This window comes from Perissodus microlepis, chromosome 17 (genome assembly GCF_051167445.1).
Source record: "Perissodus microlepis isolate ML-2025 ecotype Zambia chromosome 17, ASM5116744v1, whole genome shotgun sequence".
NCBI classification, from domain to species: domain Eukaryota; kingdom Metazoa; phylum Chordata; class Actinopteri; order Cichliformes; family Cichlidae; genus Perissodus; species Perissodus microlepis.
The window spans coordinates 25,529,150-25,548,573 of NC_140477.1; the positions used below are offsets into that span (position 1 = coordinate 25,529,150).

The following is a 19,424-nucleotide window of genomic DNA, read 5'->3' on the forward strand; positions in this document are numbered from 1 at the left end:
TTATTGTCTTAGGCTTATTCTAGTCAGTGCAAAGAGAGTCAAAGAGAGTCATTTTATTTTCAATTCTGAAATCAAATTAAAGCAGTGTCTTTTTCACAGTGGGACACTTTGCTGAGTGTCTGTGGTGGAGAGAAGCGTGACTGTGTGAAAGAGTGCAGTATTGATCTGGGGCAGTTCATTTTCTGCTGTCCCCGGTGAGTTGCTCTGGGGGAAATGGCTAGTTTGTCTCCTGTCATTATAGCTTCAGAGTTAAAGAGGAGTGAAGAAGGGAAAAAAAAGGGAGTTGGGGGTAGAAAGCCACTTGACTAAAAGAGAGACAAGCATCATGACCTCATAGGACCAGTGTTGCCACAGACAAATCAAACTGCCCTCATTTGAGTCTTAAAATGTTGTGTTTACACAGAGAAAATATGGATTATGTCCTCGTAACTTTGTGTAGATACATGGTATATGTATCTAGATGTGGGGGTAATATTGCGTGGGCTCTCCTGAAGAAGGCAGTATTGATCGTTTACCATTAACTGTCCCCTGCTCCCTTGTGAATTGCTCTGGGGGAAGTGGTTAATTTACCTTGTGTCCAGAGGGCTTCTTCTCACCGTGTGTGTGTGTGTGTGTGTGTGTGTGTGTGTGTGTGTGTGTGTGTGTGTGTGTGTGTGTGTGTGTGTGTGTGTGTGTGTGTGTGTGTGGTTAATTTGTGTCCGGTCTTTGGGTGGCTTAGGTGTTAAATACCTCACTCTGTCTCTGTGGAAGAACACACATATATCATTGATCATCTTGTTCAATGACAGTAATCCTGGCCAAATGGCCTCCATTAATAGTATAAACCCCGACATAAACACAGAAAGTAAAGAAAGACCCAAGTAAAGAAAGAATTATTCCTAAGTTGTTTGTAAGAAAGATTAATCTCTGTGATGACTGTCCTTAAAATCATAAAGTGCAGAACTGACTTGCAGTACAGAACTCCCAGTTGCCACCATAAACCTGTATTGGGTATCTAACCTAGCAACCAGCTGGCAACAACCAGTTTATAAGAGAAAATCTGTTTACCCTGACCAGTTGGTTGTTGAATGCAGTTGCTGTTAAATTAGTTGCTAAAACCGCAGTCAAGCTGACACAGAGACAGAGTCAATGCCCCTGACATCCACAGGTTGCTAGGGAAATTCCCCAACTGGTTGGCTAATGGTTGTTGGAGGTTTCAGTCCAGAATAGTTTGCAAGGAAGATGTGGACTTAACTGCAAATATTTGCACTATTATCTAAGGGTTGTAAAACTCATTCAGGTATGGGCGACTGTTTTCAGTCTGCTAGTGACCAAAACAATCACACGGAGATTTCAGTTCAAAATTCTTACTGTGACCAGTTAACCTGACAACACCCAGCAATATCCAGCCATTAGCCAATCGGTCAGGAAATAGACAATTTTCCCTAACAACCACAGGTTGCCAGGGGGTCACCATATGTTCTCTAGGCCTTAGTCACCTGAAATGGTTTTCCAACAGTCTTGAAGGAGTTCCCAGAGATCCTGAGCACTTGTTGACCCTTTTGCCTCACTCTGCGGTCCATCTCATCCCAAACCATCTCGACTGGGTTTAGGTCAGGTGACTGTGGAGGCCAGACCATCTGGTGCAGCACTCCATTACTCTCCTTCTTTATCAAATAGCCCTTACACAGCCTGGAGGTGTGTTTCGGGTCATTGTCCTGTTGAAAAATAAATGATGGACCAACTAAACACAAACCAGATGGGATGACATGTTACTGCAGAATGCTGTAGTACAACGGTCCCCAACCCCCGGGCCTCGGACTGGTACCGGTCTGTGAGTCGTTTGGTACCGGGCCGCGAGAGTTGAGGCTCAGGTGTGAAATGTATAGTTTTCAGGGTTTTTATCGGTTTTCAGCGTTATTTTGTTATCGTTTTTATCGTTTACTCGGTTTTCCTGGGTCTTTTCACGTGTGTTATGAATAAATTTTCTTTTTTTTCGGTACCGGTACTAGTTTTATTTTGTTGTATTTATCCGCGACACCTTAAAGGCCGGTCCATGAAAATATTGTCGGGCATAAACCGGTCCGTGGCGCAAAAAAGGTTGGGGACCGCTGCTGTAGTAGACATGCTGGCTCAGTGTGCCTTCAATTTTGAATAAATCAAAGAACACCCCCAGATTTGTTACGAAGGGAGTTCTGGACTTTAAACATTTAACTCTATATATGTCTTATATTTTAGATTACTGAAAGTAGCCAGCCTTTGCTTTGTTGACAGTGCTGCAAATCCTTGGCCTTCTCTCAGTGAGTTTCATGTAGTCACCTGAAATGGTTTTCACTTCACAGGTGTGCCTTGTCAGGGTTCATTTTTGGAATTCCTTGCTTTCTTAATGGGGTTGGGACCATCAGTTGTGTTGTGCAGAAGTTGTGCATGTATCACCTGCTTCTGTGCATGTGATACATAATAGCATAGCTGCTTTTCTACAGTTAGGCTTGTATACTTAAATTTCACGACCCCACATCTATTTTAGAGACAGTTATTCTACTGCTGTTCCTCCACTTGTCTGTCTCACACTGGAATATGTCTTTTATTGCATTCCTGTTTTAACGTGTTTGTATATATAATGAAGAGTTTGGAATAACCTGTGTTGATTTACCTCAGTAATGATGTTCACAAAAAAAAAATTCCCAAAATTGCATGTTTTTTTTTTTTTTTTGTTTATAATGCTGATTTGCTGTTACAGCATGGAGCTTCATGACACAAGGCTTCAGGCCACTGAAACCTGGAATGTCCTCTAGCAACGAACTGTCTGCAACAAAGTGCAGTGAGCAAATTGCTTTCTGTGTGGATGCTCTTATGTTACAGCTAGCTGGCTTAACCATTGTTAAAAAATGCTAAAGCCAAAACTTACTCTAATTATTGTGATGTCAAACATTGACTTTAGCCAACAATAAATTAGCAGTACAACATAAATGTAGATAACTAAGCAATATTTAAAGTAGAATGGGAGGGAGAGCCTTCAGTTTTCAGGCCCTCTTCTATGGAACCAGCTTCCAGTTTGGATTTGGGAGACAGACACTATCTCTACTTTTAAGATTAGGCTTAAAACTTTTTTTTTTTTTGCTAAAGCATATAGTTAGGGCTGGATCAGGTGACCCTGAATCCTCCCTTAGTTATGCTGCAATAGGTGTAGGCTGCTGGGGGATTCCCATGATGCATTGAGTATATCCTTTTCAGTCACATTTCTCACTCAACATGTGTTAATAGACCTCTCTGCATTGATTCACACTTGTTATTAATCTCTGGCTCTCTTCCACAGCATGCCTTTTATCGTGTCTTCCTTCTCTCACCCCAACTGGTTGCAGCAGATGGCCGCCCCTCCCTGAGCCTGGTTCTGCCAGAGGTTTCTTCCTGTTAAAAGGGAGTTTTTCCTTCCCACTGTCAAAGTGCTTACTCATAGGGGGTCATATGATTGTTGGGTTTTTTCTCTGTATGTATTATTGTAGGGTCTACCTTACAATATAAAGCGCCTTGAGGTGACTGTTGTTGTGATTTGGCGCTGAATAAATAAAACTGAATTGAAATTTGTGTAATGGACAAAATTAAAGGAAGATAGAAACGGTTAGCCAGCTAGCAGTAACTTTTGTATGATAATGTTGTAACTTTGTTGACACTGGTATTTAGGTTAGGTATATGGTAGAATATAGAGTACATAATATGGTATACTGATCCCAGTTGTACCTGGCACATGGCAAATAATCAGGAAAATGCTGTAGTGCAACATAATTGACAGTCATGTAAGTCTTGGCACTGCTTTTGCTGATGCTACCTCGCTCACCGAATGTGAGCAACAGAATGCTTATACAGCATTCTGATGAGGACAGTTAACCTAATTGCTGCAGGCATCATCCGTAACAACACATGCTGTTTGCAGAGAACTTTTCTAGTCTTGGTTTCATGACTTTTTGTACATCAGAAAAAGACTGAGTTTTTTCCTCTTTTTTTAGTTAAAGACATAACTGACTGAGCTTGTCTTGAGATTTACTGATATTATTAATACTTGACTTAATGACAACTTAAAAATCTGATCAAGTGACTGGAATCTGTTTCTATAGAACCTGCTAAATAGTGATGGTTGTAGTATTTATTTTTTATGTTTTTTGGTATGAAGCATGTCTCATGGATAAAGTAGTTTATTTTTCAGCTGGTCCTGATCATATTCTCTGGTGCTGTAAGCAATTTTAACATGAAGCAAGAATTGAAGCATTTATCTATGACTTTGAAGGACCTTTAGCAGTGTTTTTGCTGCTGTGTTGTGTATTTGTGAGTGGACCATGCCAGTGGTTTGGTGGCAATCTCTGCTTCTGCCAGATGCCAACTTCTTCTGGTTGTGATCAGCATTTTAGCAGGCTGATGCCAGCTCTCCCTTGGCCCAGAGGGACCAATTAGATTCTGGCAGCTGCACCCAGAATGCCACCATGGAATGAAGCAGGGGCTATGGGTGGGTTAGGATGCTGCACACAAAAAGGACAGATAGAGCTGCGGACACCTACGCAAACATGGCGAGGTATGATCCATTAAAACTAAAGAAAGGAAAGCTTAGTGTGAGCACAATGCGAAGAGGTGATGATTACAGGTGGAAAGCATTCAAGAGGGCCAATTTTTTATTTTTATTTGGGTTTTTTTTTTTTTTGGGGTGGGGGGCTTCCTTAGAACACATGGTTGTTTTCTCTATAGGATGGGGTAGTGGAATCCTCTCAGGCTCTTCCCCTCACCAAATTGGCAAGCCAATAAGAGACTTGGCTGTGTCTCATCGCCCACCCCCACAAACCCTTAGTTTTCACCCTGGTAATGCAGTGCCTTTACTTTACTGAGCTGATCATGGCATGGGGCCAGATTGTACTATCAAATGCAAGTTGTGTATTATCCCAGCGGGCAGTCTTCATGACTTTGACAGTCAGAGGTTGAATATCACTGTCATTGCCTAGGGCCATCTGTAAATCTATAGTCTGTATATTACTGGATACTTAAAACTTTACAGTAACACAAGGACACTTTCTGTTCATGTATGTAGCATCCTTAGTAAAAATAAATAAATTAACAACTTTGATTATTATAGAGGGAGAAGAAGTCATAAAAGAAGGAGGAAGATTTTAATATAGGAGTGCTTACAGATGTTAATGTAATTGGCATCCTAAGAAAATGCCTATACATTAATTACAAAATCAAACTGTACTACAAATATCTGAAGTTTAGCTAAGGACTAAATGTAATATCCACAGAATAATCACAAACTGCAAAAGTTGCAGTTAATGAAAGAGCCCAAAATGTAAAAAGTTAAGTATCTGTACAATTATCTTTTTTTCTTTTAGCCATACATGGAACATGCAGAAAGGCATCATTTATTTCTTTCGTAAGTTTCAAACTCTTGCCCGCATTGATGTTCGCTGACTTTGAATGAGTGCGAAAAGTGTAAAGCACATCTACTGTAAATGCTCCTTTTTTGCACTGGCATTATCTGTCCTATCTGGGTCCCTTTCGACACCCTGACCACCTTTTTCCTCAGCCTTAGCTCTCTCCCCTTCTCTTTTAACTCTAACACATTCATGATGCTTGTGTGTCTCGCCGTGGGCTTGTACATCACCTCCTTGTCTTTCATTCTGTGGCTGAAACATAAGTTGAGGGCCGGTGTCCAACCGGCTGACTGGGTTCCATCACTCACTGGCCCAAAAGAATCGGCAGCATGATGGATGTGCGTCACGCTGGCATCTGCAACCAGAACCTCAGTCCTGCTTTAAATCTCTACCAGTGAGTCACCTCTGCTTCTTGTGTGTGCAGTGACTGACAAACTGCAAGACCCTGCATGTGTCTTTAACCCATCATTCAGTAAGACGAATCAACCAAGTCAAACCAACACACACAAGCTCGTGTCTCTTACAATTCAAGTGCCGGTCCTTCTCCAGATGCGATATCATAAGACGCACAAGATATTTGTGGGCACAACAGCAAGACCTTTCAGACTTTTTAGACACCAGGGAGGTGCAGAGCCCCTCTCAGGGAGTGTAAGGTTGGCAGGAAAGAGTGTCTGCCCATGCCAGATGACCTTCATGGTCAAAAACACCCATTAGTTTGTGTCACCCATGACCTAAGGGATACACTCCTGGTAGTCTTCTTCAAGAGCTAACAGACTTGATGTTAGGGACTAGGATTTAAAGCAAGAATGCTGTTAGATATTGACTGAGAAACACTGCCAGTCTCTGGTTTAAAAGAACAAACAAAGAAACCAAAAAAAATTGAAAAACATAATAATATAAAATGCAGAGAAACGGTCCGGTTCAGTAAACTGTTTTAAAGTAATCTAATGAAAATTCAAATATTATAGAAGCTTCTCCATCGATTTGTATGGAAGGTTTTGCAGGGTCCCTGTCCACTGCCAAGGTGCCTTCCCATATGGAAAAGATATATATATAAATCTTATAAAGTTTGTATCTGTCTTGTGTGAAACTTGAAAAGCATATAAGAGTGAAAACAGATGTAAGATCCCTTGAAAAATTATATAATGAAACTTGTATGTTTTGGATACTTACTAAAACAATATATGAAAGTAATGAGAAAGTGGCCACTTTCATGAGTAAATCATATAAGTTTTTACTATTTCTTTTCCATATGGGTTGGTTCACCACTCAGGACCTTAACAGTGGTTTTGTCCTGGTGGTCACTCTCTGTGCATCCAGGATCCGACTCCTCACACTTCAGGAAGAACCTGGGGGTATCTTACCATATAATCTTGTCACCATGTTGACAGCTCAGTATTACTGATATAAAATATTTCATTTCCAGACACCTGAAGATGGCTACATGTTGGTTAATGCTGCAATATAAAAATCCAAAACAGAAGAGCATTTGATTAAAAGCCCATTTGCTTCCCCATTCTCATTCTTTTCTTTAACTCAATCACTTTTTTTTCTTTTTTCTTTCTTCTTCCTGTGCCGTGGGCTTTTTCAGCTGTTGATGTGTGTTGCTCACATGCCTCATTGAATCTTAGGTTGCCCTTGAGAGGTGGTCCGTTTGCACTTGAAAAAGGGTTTTATAAGATACATTTTAACCTCACTCTCAGTACCCACACAAACACACCTACTCTATACTCACAAAGACATGCACATATAAGGTATGGAATAATAGCAGTCCTTAAGTGGACTAAGCCCCAGGCACTTCTTCTTGATGTGTCTAATGGGATATGTTGACTGACAGCCAGACTTTGACCCTTTGACCAAACGTAACATGGCGTGTGTACCTTGGGACACGTATGAAGCCTTTGAAGTGAACCTGACCAAGTCCCAATCACCACTAAAGATTTTGGCAGCTTACGGGTTTGGGGTCAGGGTCAAGGTTGAGTTCACAGGAAATGTATGTTTTCACCATGTTGTATTTACATTATTAATGTTCTTTATGGCCACAAGGGCATACATGTACACTGGAAAAACACACACAGGTGCTATTAACATTTAATTATTCATCAAGGATGTTGTCAAGCCTACTTAAATATTATTCAGCATTTGAAAAAAATACTTAAGGATTGTGCTGTGTTTTCTTCTTCTTTAAGGGTGGCCACAGCAGGTCATCGGCCTCCATGTCACTCTGTCCCTAGCATCCTCTTCTTTCACACCAACCCTCCGATCTTTTACTACATCCATAAACCTCTGAATTCTTCCTCTTTTCCTTCTGAATGGCAGTTCTATCTTTAGATTTTCGACCCCTCTCTCTTCCTCTCTCTTTTCAATATGTCTGCTCTTACATCTTTACTTTTCCACCTGTCTCCCTTTCATTCACACACATGTATTCTGACTTTCATTCACATATCTTCTTCATTACTCAGGAACCTTCTCTCTCTTCAAGATTGTCTTAAACAATCTTGTTAAAAATTCCACTGTCCTCTCTCTAACTATCCTCTGTCCTCATCTCTCGCTCTCTTTCATTTTATGCATTCATCAGCCCCTAGTCCTTTTCTCCGTCTTTACTCCCCAGCCTCACATACAATTTACTGTAAGCTTTTTCCTTTGTCTTTGCCACCGTAGCTGTATGCCTAGCCTCCCAGCAACTCCCTGACTATCCCACTTTTTCTTTGCTAAATTCTTCCTTTGAATACTGAATATTTTCATGTTCCTTCTCATTCAATAACCAAGTCTCCTTATCCTTTTCCTCTATCCAAAGGATACGCCAAACACATTCTTTGGATTTTTCCTCAGAACTACAGCTGTAGTTTTCCAGTCATTTGGTAACTCCACGCTACCACCCAGAGCTTGTCTCAACTCCTTCCTGAACTCTTTGAATGAAGTCCTCTTTCTTCAGCTGCTTCTTCTCTTTTTTTTCCCTGTCTTTCTTGCCTTTCCCGTTTGGTACTTTAGCAATCAGAATCGTTGTCTGAAGGCCAGGAAAGATGCCCAACTGATTTATTTTTGGTCCACTTGATTGATCTATATTATTATTATTATTATTATTTATTTTTTTTATTTTAAGTTATTACAAATTGGACAGACAATTAGACAGAAAGGGAGAAAGAGAAAGAAAGAAAGGAAGAAAGAAAGAAAAACAGAGCGGAAGGGAGGACAGTAAGATAAGACACTGAGAGAATCCATTGGATCACCTGTTAAAGGAAGAAAAAGAAAACAAACAACAAGCGAACAGTTCAAAAGGTTTGTCCATGTAACGATCTGCTAGAGGGTGTGGGGAGCCATAGCCCTGCCCCCCAGAGCATGAAGCAGACATGGAGGAGACCCAGGCCCGGACATCCACAGGCCCCCCAGGGTCCGAATGTCCAAGGAGGACCACTGGAGAGGCACCCGCACCACCGCGCCCCAGTCCCAAAGCCCCCCCCCCCCCCCCCCCCCCCGAAGGGGCACAACCCTTCAGAAATGTAAAAATATCACTTCGTACCTTTCTGTTGGGTTTGGGCTGAAATGCTGGGACTAGATAACTGAAACTTTTACATGCACTTTTGAAAAAAACAGTATCAGAAACAGTATAATGTAGCTGTTCTTGTTTTATACCATCTCATGCATTTGTGCTTGCACTTGGCTGAATGGGAGGATTGCCGTTCCTCTGGGCAGCCTGTTTCCCAGGTCAGCTGGATATGTTACAGCTGATAGCACCACTATGATGATGGACGAGGCCACAAGCCAGTAGCCTTCCCCTTTCTCTCCCCCACCACACTCCCTACTCCACAAACCACATTCTCCCCCTTGAACACCCCTCTGTGTGGTGACATCACCAGCACGCTGGTTGACAGCATCTGCTAACGGCACTCACCACTAATGGAGCCCATGAGTATTCGTCTAAAAAGATTGTAGGTCCATAGATCCGTAGATATAACATTGTACCACTTGTATCCAAGTGTTAATTTGGTCATGAACTGAAGAGCAATTTGTTCACACAATCTGTCTGTCATCATATTTATTGTAGAACTAATTCTCTAATTCTTCATCTAGTTTTTTTTTTATTTATTTATTTTGCCAATTTTAAAAAAAATCGTCTTTTTTAATCTATGGGAATCAATCAGGGGTCATAAAGAGAATAAATTTACATAATTAAAAATACACACATATCCTCGTGAATTCTTAAAATATTTTTTGATCTTTGAATTTAGTTAAAAAAAAAGACTGTTAATGATTAAGGTGATGTCCCCACAGCAGAGAGTGAAATGGCTCCTGTCAGCAAGGTTTAAATAAATCTGCCCAAATACTTCTAATTTATTTTCCCAAACCACGCGGAGCCGCACTATAAGGACTAAAGAGCCGCAGGTTGCCGACCCCTGCTCTAAGGGGTGTCCATCCACACAAATGCCAAAAACAGAGGTTTCTTAGCAGTTTGCTGCTCCAAGGTGATCAGTGTTACTTGCTTCAGCAGTAAGTGGTTTTAATAATGTGCCTACTCAATCCATATAAAGCATTAAACAGACGCAAGCACACGGATCACATGTCCTGAAACAGTGGACATAATAGACCCTGTTTATAATTTTGGTTTAAAAACGGATAAAGATATACTCTGCCTGTCCTGACAGAGAAGGCTTCAAGTATTAAGTGTTACATGGAAAAATGTGAACTTTTTATCATCTGTTGGCACATTTCCCCATCCTTCTTGATTTTCCTAAAACAAGATGCTAAACTTGTGCACATGCAACATAACCTACAGGGCTCACATTCTGCTCATACTCTGTGAGCAGATGATACTGCTGTCTTGGGAGTTACGAGATGCTGTAATTCCAAGACCATGGAATGCAGTTCTCTTGGCAGGGCGGGACATCAAACTCTGACGTCTCTGGCTCATCTGTCAGAAAGTGTCGCTGGGTGTCAAACACGCAGAGATCATATTATCATAACTGTGTTGACTTCCAGTGGGTTATTAAATTGTGGTAACTTGCTTGTTAAGTCTGATGTTAGCATGGCACTGCTGTCTTCTTTGAGAGAGATGGAGCTGTGGGAGTCAGAGGATGAGCCCCAGGGGACGGGAACATGTGATGGCAAGGGGAACAGGCACTGTCAATAATAAGATTTATTATCCATCGGTTAGTTCCAGGGAGGGGGCAGAAGGAGACTGCTGTTCTCTGGAATTAGCCGTCAGGTATGGAGAGGCAGACTGCTGGGTGATCCCTAAGAGGATGCAGGATTGGAGGTTCAGAGTGGTGCACTGTCGGGATGCTGAGCTTAGGATAGAGTGTAAAAGAGAGCATGGAAGACAAGTTTTCTTAAAGTGTAGTCTATGATACGGGGCTCAGTCATCTTAGGGATAGAACTTGAGCTCAACACTTTCAGATCCACTTAAGTGATCTGTCTCTTCATGTTGATGAAGTGGGATCTAAAATGAAAAAAGTGAATTTTTTTGCTGGACTGTTATAATCAGAGGGACGAAGTGAAGGGAAAAAAACCTCGATTTTTGGTTTGAGGTGTTGGTTCACTCAAATTTTCAAATTTTAATGCCGTAGATATGCAAATTGTTATGGGTCTATTTAAGATTTATCCCGTTTCTCTCATGACTGCGTTGCAACAACGAGCCAAATGCCCAAAGAGCAAGAAACACAAAACACCTAAGCAAGAGCTTTTAAAATTAAATTGCAAGGTTTCGCTGTTATTCTAATATTGAATACTGGCCCTCCTCTAAGATGGCTGCTTTTACTCTAAGTTTTTTCAATATGGTATATAGTTCAACTACGAGCATTTCAATTATCCGTTTTGGGATGTGTCTTAATGAGTTATCAGTGTTGTCAAAGGGTCGTAAAAGACCTTAATGTCTGAAATGCACAAAACCACATTTAAACTTATTAACATATTTAGCGACAATAAATGACTGGAATTCACCTGAACAACTGAATTGATTGCAAATTCAGTGTAATAGTCTAAAAACCATAACTAAAACTTCTTGAAAACCACATACTTCAACACAATACTCTAATCTCATGTACCAATTACTATCACAAATAGATATCAGCTAAAACTACTTAATATATCTATTGTAGTTGGCTGGTTCCTTTTGCTATGTTTTTAATTCATTTGTACTTGGTGGGTAATTGTGATACCGTTTGCTTGGTTGCTTTAACTGATTGACAGAAAATAAATAAATACAGTAATTGGTCATGTCATGCCTGATGCTCGGTCTACTTAATAGGGATAGAAGTAGCATTGTTATTATACCAGGTAGACATATACTGTCATTAAACAAAATTCCTTTCACCTCTGTACTGGGCCAGAAGCACTAAACAAGAGTATCTTAAGGGGTAAGTGGAAAACTATGTTGAAGCCATATAGTTAATGTGGCTCTGACTAGAAGGCAGACCACTTGCAAAAGGAGCGATGAGTGCAGCGTGAGGTGACGAGAGTAGATTATCTGTAGATTCACAGCAGCGAGTCAGTGAGAGATGGATGGACGGATACGAGCTGCGTGCGTCTGCAAATGGTGGCTTCACAGTGTAGGGCGCCACTTGCAAGGCAGGCCACTGTCAGAGGTCTATTAAGGGAAGATGGAGACCCCAGGTGTATGTATGTGAGTAAGTGTGTGTTTGTGTGTGCGTGTATGTGTTCACATGCTCATTGGTCATGGTCCTATAGTGGAAGATTGAAACCCCATTGCTCAAAGAGCCACTCAACCAACACAACCTGCAGTGGTTTACAATCAGAGCAACACCGTCCATCCATCCCTGCTGACATGCACACAAACGAAAACACCAACAGCACAACTCACTATAGATGTCATTAAACAACAGCAGGAGTGGAACAGCTGTGCGACAGCATCTTGGACACGGTTGATGTCATGATGTTTGCAATGAGTGCTTAGAGACACATTGAGGTGTTAGTTGGGAGGGAAGGTAGGTGAAAGTGGGTGTATGAGGTTGCAGGGTGGGAATCGTGGCAGCACCTTTGACAAGCCCTATTTGTCATCTCCCAGGATGCCCAAATAGCTCAGACTGGAGTACAGATGGATTGTGGGAGAAAAAGTGACTAGAAGCCAGGCAACTAATCCTGTACAAATGACTACCCCCACCCATATTCCCCCTCTAGGGCTACCTTTTGTACTGTCTTATTTTTAAGCTAGGTCTCTCTCGCTCTCTCTCTCTCTCTGTTATTTCAAATTGACTTAATTTTTTTCAGTTTTGTCATGATATTTTAGTTTTTTTGACATGACAAAACTGAAGTAAATTTAATTCCTGTTTACAACATGGCACTCACTAATCAGAATGGGTCTCTGAGAAGTAACTACATACACAGAAATGATTGGTCTGTGTTGTTTAATTATTGAACATCTTGAATCATTTAATAAAAAATTATATGTATTATGGTCGAAAACCTGTTTTTATTGCATTGCTAACAGTATAATAATACCCATAACTTAATTATTTTAAACCCCTTTTCAAAAACTACTCAATTCAGTTTTATATAAATAAATTGTTTTATTTATATAATGCCAATTCACAAAGGTCAAAACGCTTTATATTGAAAGGTAAAGACCCTACAATATTGGAGAGAAAAAAGGCCTATGAGCAACCACTTGGTGACAGTGGGAAGGAAAAACTCCCTGTTGACAGGAAGAAAGCCCCAGGAGAGCAATGTTCACACTGGGGCAGCTATCTGCTGCAACTGATTGGGAGTGAAAAGCGAAAAGAGGAGAGAGAGCAAAGGGAGATGAGACAAAATACACACTATATTAGAGACAGTTTAATAATTACTGATACTGGTTTAAGACAGTGAAAAAAAATCACACCCAGTACATCAGGGGAAGCCGCCAGCAGCCATCCGTAACTAGCCCATAAGCATTACCAAAAAGGAAAGATTTAAGTCTGAGCTTTAAAGTAAGATCGAGCTCTATTCCCCAACTCTCTGTTCACAGTACTCATAGCTAGTGCTGGGCGATATGACGATATATATCGTGTGGACGATAGAAAAGTGTCTATTGTGCCATTTGTCTTCTATCGTTTCTAACCTAATTTTATAAATTATTACATAAAATATATCATTAACCCTTTAAAGCCGGTCGGAGCGGGCACGCTCCGTTTTGTATAACTATTTTTAACTCCCTGTAGAATTGGAACCACATAAGCTAGCGCAATAATTTTTTTTGCATATGAAACCGGAGGAGTTGTACTTACATCTTATGCCATTAGCTTGCCCTAGGTCACGGTTTCCTTCCACATATAGCTTTGCAAAAATTGCATGAAAAGCACTAGCAGCAACAAAAACATAATATTCCAGAAACACGCTTTGCTGATCCGATCAGCTGTTCATAACACTTCCTACGTTGGAATATAGGTCAGAGCAAACTATCGCATGTCCGCCATTACCTGATCGAAACCGGAAGTGACGTCATTTTCGCAGAAAATGTAGTTTTTTACTTTCAGGGCCTTATAAGCCTATGCTGGTGTTTTTAAAAGTTATGTTTGACTTTATGCTTTTCTGTATCATTTCTGGGATGCTTAGAACTCAAATTACACTGTTGGAAATAGTTTATTTTGATGCACATGCTGTTTCTTTGCAGCAAGTTGGGAAAAGAAAAACTATAGCCAACCGAAGATACAGCAGTCTTTCACACAAGGCCCTTATGAGAAAACGTCCCAGCGCCATAAACAAATCACAGGAGCCATCTCGCGTTACATTTGTAAAGACGTGGCCCCTGTTTATGTAGTTGAGAAGGACAGCTTTCGAGACCTCGTCAAAGTCCTTGATCCGAGGTACGTAAGCACTTCAGTAAAGTCAAGTTGCCTTGCTTATATGACGCATGCCGGGCCAAAGTAGAGAAGGATGTTTGCAGTGTCGTGCATTTTGCCTTGATGACTGACCTATGGACGAGCAGAGATACACCCTACATGAGCGCAACCATCCATTTCATTAACAAAGACTGCACCCTCTGCAGTCGCTGTTTACAGACTGCGTACTTTCCAGATGACCACAGGTCAGGTGGTATATCGTGATATATATCGTTATCGTGATATAAAATAATTCATATTGTGATAAATCTTTTTCCATTGCAGTCAGCTGGCACAGAGTGGGTAATGAAATATTTTTCCCACTGAAAACCCTGCATCCAGTTGAATCACCTTTTTTTTAAATTCTTTACATGTATTATTGATACAATTTGATTGTTGATACAGTGTGAAAGCCTTTTTTTCTTTTTAACACACCAGTCATGTCCTGTTGCACCCTCTAGCAAGGAAAGGGATGGTAAAAAAAAATGCTACCTTTTAAAAAATAAATAACTAACTAACTTAAACTGCTTGGTGTACTAATGTAGGGTGTGTGCTTGTGTCTATGATCGTGTTGTAAACCTGTTGTCAGTATTTCAGCCCCCTGCCTCCCCCCTTCCTGTGATTTGTTGAACAGTAAATGTGTTTCTGAGATAAATTCTCCAGCTGATCCAGAGCTGCTTCATGGCTGACAAATGAAACCAGCATCTCTGAACAGGACGAAGAATGAGGGGGAGGTGTGGCGAGAGGGAGAGAGGGAAGGTTGAATGAGTAGAAGTGGAAATGGAATCATTTCATTATTCTTCACCACAGACCTTGTGACAGTCACGGTTTGTTATTGGGCGCTAATTAAAACAGCAACAATCCTAACAACTGGCAGTTAAAGACTTGTAAAAGAGGTGATGGGAAATGAGTTCTGCACTGAGTGCATAAACTCATTCCTGATTCCCCCCTCTAACACCTCTCTTCACTCTTTTCTTTACTCATTAGGAAGACTGAGTGCTGTCGCTGACCACTGCATTGAATGATTGGTAGAAGGGGGAAGAGAGTGCAGATAATGACTTCTTTTTTCTTTAATAGTTTGATTGAATACACTGAGCAACTGACTCATGTTGCATTAAATCTTTTTTTTTTCTTGTCTGTGGTAGTGGGAGATTGTTGCTTTTTCTTCAAATATCATTAACATTAGCACCATTAAATCCATGCTTGCTGTCAAATTACTTGACATAATTTGTGAAGAAGAAACAGATGAAAAGACATTAAAGTTAGAAAATCCTCATTTTCTACAGGCAGTCATGGCTGCACTCAGTGATTAAAACGTAAAGAAAATGGGTGTAGGTAACTGAGTTTTACCAGTTTGACTGAGTTTTATTTATGACCACATGTGGTCATAAATAAAAGTGACTAAAATGTTTTTGTAGCCTGATAGCCAAGATGATGGGCTCAAAGAACTTTTGATGAAGGTTTCTTCATGCTGCTTATTGCTATCACAGTGATTTTGGTCAGTATTTAAGCCGCTGTCATCCAACCAGTTTGAACACTGAATTTCAAAAAAACTTCTTTTGAAAAGTAGATTGTACATGAATGCTAAAATTGAATTCAGCAACAAAAGCCAGGTTCAATCTATTTTTCTTCTCAAATCAAATCAAATCAAGATTTATTTCTATAGCACATTTTAAAAAACAACATCAGTGTTGACAAAAGTTCTTCATAATCATCCAAAAAGAGAATGAAAGGTTAAGAACAAAGCATTAACAAGCAAAACAGATCAACAAACAACACAGTGACAAACATAAAAAGCAAGCCGGATGATAGCCAAACTTGTTTGAATTCACTCTTCTGAATAAAAACAATTGCATAACATATAAATACATAAAGCCACTTTTAGCTGTTCCCAGTTACAAGGGGATACCACAAAGGGTAGCTCTGCATGTCTGAACTGGCAGACTTTTATCCCTTCCTGACGTATTGCCAAAGGGGGGTCTGTGTCTCTTGCTAGAATTGAACCAGTGTGATTTGATTAGATTAACTCTATTACAGAGTGATTCAGGTCTATATTCAGTGTAGCTAAATGTACTGAATGAACAGATTTTTCCATCAGTGGATTACTTTTTCTTTTTTCTTCCCTTGCATATTCCAGGACGACAATGACAGAATTTATTGTGAAAGAATGGTTCAGGGACCATAAAACATCATTTTCACTCAATCCTTGGCCACAATTGAGTCCAGACTTCAACGGCATTGAGAATCTTTGAGATATGCTGCAGAAGACATTATGCAGCAGTCCAACTCTCTCATCATGAATACCAGATCTCGGGGTGGTGGTGGGGGGTAGGGTTAGGGTTAGACTGCAGACTGTGATGAGACCATTGACAATGCTGACTGGTTGAAAAGTTGGCTTGAAAAGGAATGTGAACACCAGCACATTGACCACGTCAAAGACTCACTCATAATGTACAGACGAGTAACCCAAACAGTGGTTGCAGTCTGCAGGTGGCATTGTTTTAACACAGCTTCAGGTTTCTGCAAAGAAGTTCTTTATGTTGTATTTTCATTCTTCTCAGAAGTGTGACCAACAAAAAAAAACCTTTTAGAGGTATTCACAATGTCTTTACAATTTAACTTCAGTGCTCAGGCCTTTGTAGTGGCTGATGTTGATGTGAACAGGGACTCCAGCGATCCTCAATGCAAATTCTGTTCTCTGTGCGTCAGCCAGCTTAGGCCATCATAAAATAACTTGATGGATAAACAGTCAAAATAAATAAATAAATAAATAACAACACTAGAGCCCCCCACCCCCCTTTCCGATCTCACTGCTCTTATGCCTCTTCTCTGATGGATTTGTAAAATGATATAACGAATGAGACTTAAACTGAGAAGGAAGGAGGGAGGCTGGGTAGGAGGAATGATGGCAGCGAGGAAGGAGACAGAGCATATGATTTATTAGACTCATAAAAATTCTGCCTTTGTTATTCCCTCTCATTTTTATATGTGAAGCTTATTAAAGAGCACACCTGCCAGAGTTCTCAGACAAACTTATGTGTGTGTATGCACACATTATGCATTCAGAATGATGTCAATGTGCATTTGTTCACACTCACTGCCTGGATGCTTAACTCTGGCTTCTGTTTCTTAATCATCCCTGCCCATAGATGCCAACTCGTCCTCCCATCGTAACCCCGCCTCCCAAAGGGTGTTCAGGACACGCTACAAGATGGTGACCCATCTGGGCTCCAGTGCTATGCAGACCTCCTATTACAACCCAGCCCTTTCCTGGCGTGCCAAGAGAATCCAGTCTGCCAGGTAATCCACATTATCAGATACTTCCTCAGGTCTGGCTTTAATGTGATTCAGTCTCTAATATCTTTCAGTGCAGAGTGAATCCCTGTCTTTTATGTTACAGTCATGTGTAGCATGAGTGGTAGGGGTCGAAAATTTATGGTGTTCATTTTTACACAGTAGATAACCCAGAGAATAAACCATTTACAATAGTGTGCTCCTCACATTAATTTATACCAGCAGGGAACACATCAAATCCAAGACGGATACAGAGAGAGAGAGGGAGCTGGGTGGTTGGGTGTTTTTATTTATTTATTTATTTTTTAATGTCATTGCAGCCCTCATCTCTCACTTTTTCTTTATCTTCATTCATCAATCTTTCATCTTTGTCTTAGTACTTCTGAGTTCACAGTGAATGCATGTTAATTGGACTCACTGGTTTTATCATTCATCTTTTTTTGTCCATCAAAATTGTCATTAAAAATGCAAACTGTTTTATTTCCAGAGTCACAAAGAGATCTCTTTATTGGTGTTTTCAAATAGATTCATTGTATACCACATTTGAAAATTTGGAGCCAGAAAGCTATGTCAGTTAATCAGCTAGTCATTGCAGCAGCCATATTTTAAGCCCGCTAACAAAGAGAATGGAGGCTGTTTTGTGTCTTTTTGATATGGTGCTAAGAGGAGGTCAAACTCCTCTTTATGTGATGTGATATCCAAGGTTTTGTCACTGAGAAAAATTCACTCTTGAATAATTTTTTCATAACCGAGACTTGTAAGCTTAGCTTAAACACTGAAATCCCTGAAAACATGGTTGTTCCAAGGTTTTCCACAATTATGTTGTTGCCTTGGTTCCCAGGGCGATGGTGGTTGGGTGAGGTTGTGTATTTTATTCTAAATGCGACTGGGATTTACAAAATTAACATAGTATGTTAAAGAACAAGTGAAACTAGCAGTTCAGAAAAAAATCAAGAAACATTTTCTCATAGACTTCTTCACAGTCAGACCTCGTTTTAAAATTAGTGGGTTTCCCCCCTGCTGGCCAGTTTCAAGAATGCATGTTTAAGACGCCTAACACTAAGATCTAAAGAATAAAGAATGTGATATATTTTTTTATGTGTGTAAGATTATTTCCTATGTTTCTTGTTTGCCAAGACTTGGAAGAACAGTTTAAATATAAACCATAATTCAATTCTCTGGTTTCCTAAGAGTTAGATTAGGGGTGTTTTGAAACCGAGATGACATATCTGCTTCATTTCTTTGTTGCAGTATATGAGATTAACTTGTTTTGTACACATAGAAAGAATAAAGGTTTGGCCCATGCAAAAAGTTTCAGTTTAACATAACAAAGTTTAGAAAGAATCAAGTTCAACTTTATGCCTCTGAATTACATAGTGTGTCACAGACCTTAGTGAACAGATTTCATGCTGCTCTGTAGTGCCAGAAAGGAGTTCGATATGTCTACAGCTGTCACTGTTGGTAAGTTCAACAGTGCTGTCTTTGTCATTTAGATTGTGCGATCTTGTAATTTGTTCACGTAGCCACTTGCAATGAAATAATTTTGTGTATTTGTTTTGTGTGTTGATGATGAGCAGAGTTAATTTGTGCAATCCAGATTTGGTGAAACAGAAGACCCTGGACTGTGGCTGGACTCAGCGTCTGGTGACTTATTACTATTCATTTAGCTGCTGCAGTAAATATTGATTCATCAAGGGATTTTCAATTTGAGCCCCCTGACATCCTGTGAAATATCACCACATGTGTAGAAGTGAGGAAAGAGATAGGGAGGGAGGGGGACACATCGGGTCCCCAGGGAGACTCGTACCCCCACCCCACCCTCATACCTGCTCCTTTTTTATGCTTTATCTATCTGTTTAACTCCAAAGACCACCACCACTTTTATCAATTTGAAGCTATTGAGTGGAGCATGAGCTCATATTCTTTG

At 40.3% G+C, this 19,424-nt stretch overlaps 1 protein-coding gene across 2 annotated transcripts in view; it reads left to right on the forward strand.

Moving 5' to 3' along the window:
- Nucleotides 1–19,424, forward strand: part of zc3h3 (zinc finger CCCH-type containing 3) — a 71,557-nt gene that overhangs the window by 22,259 nt on the left and 29,874 nt on the right. For both annotated transcript variants that reach the window (XM_084909914.1, XM_084909915.1), the window contains exon 4: nt 17,353–17,503. In XM_084909914.1, the coding sequence (XP_084766040.1) occupies nt 17,353–17,503 (151 nt within the window). The remainder of the gene's footprint in view (nt 1–17,352; nt 17,504–19,424) is intronic.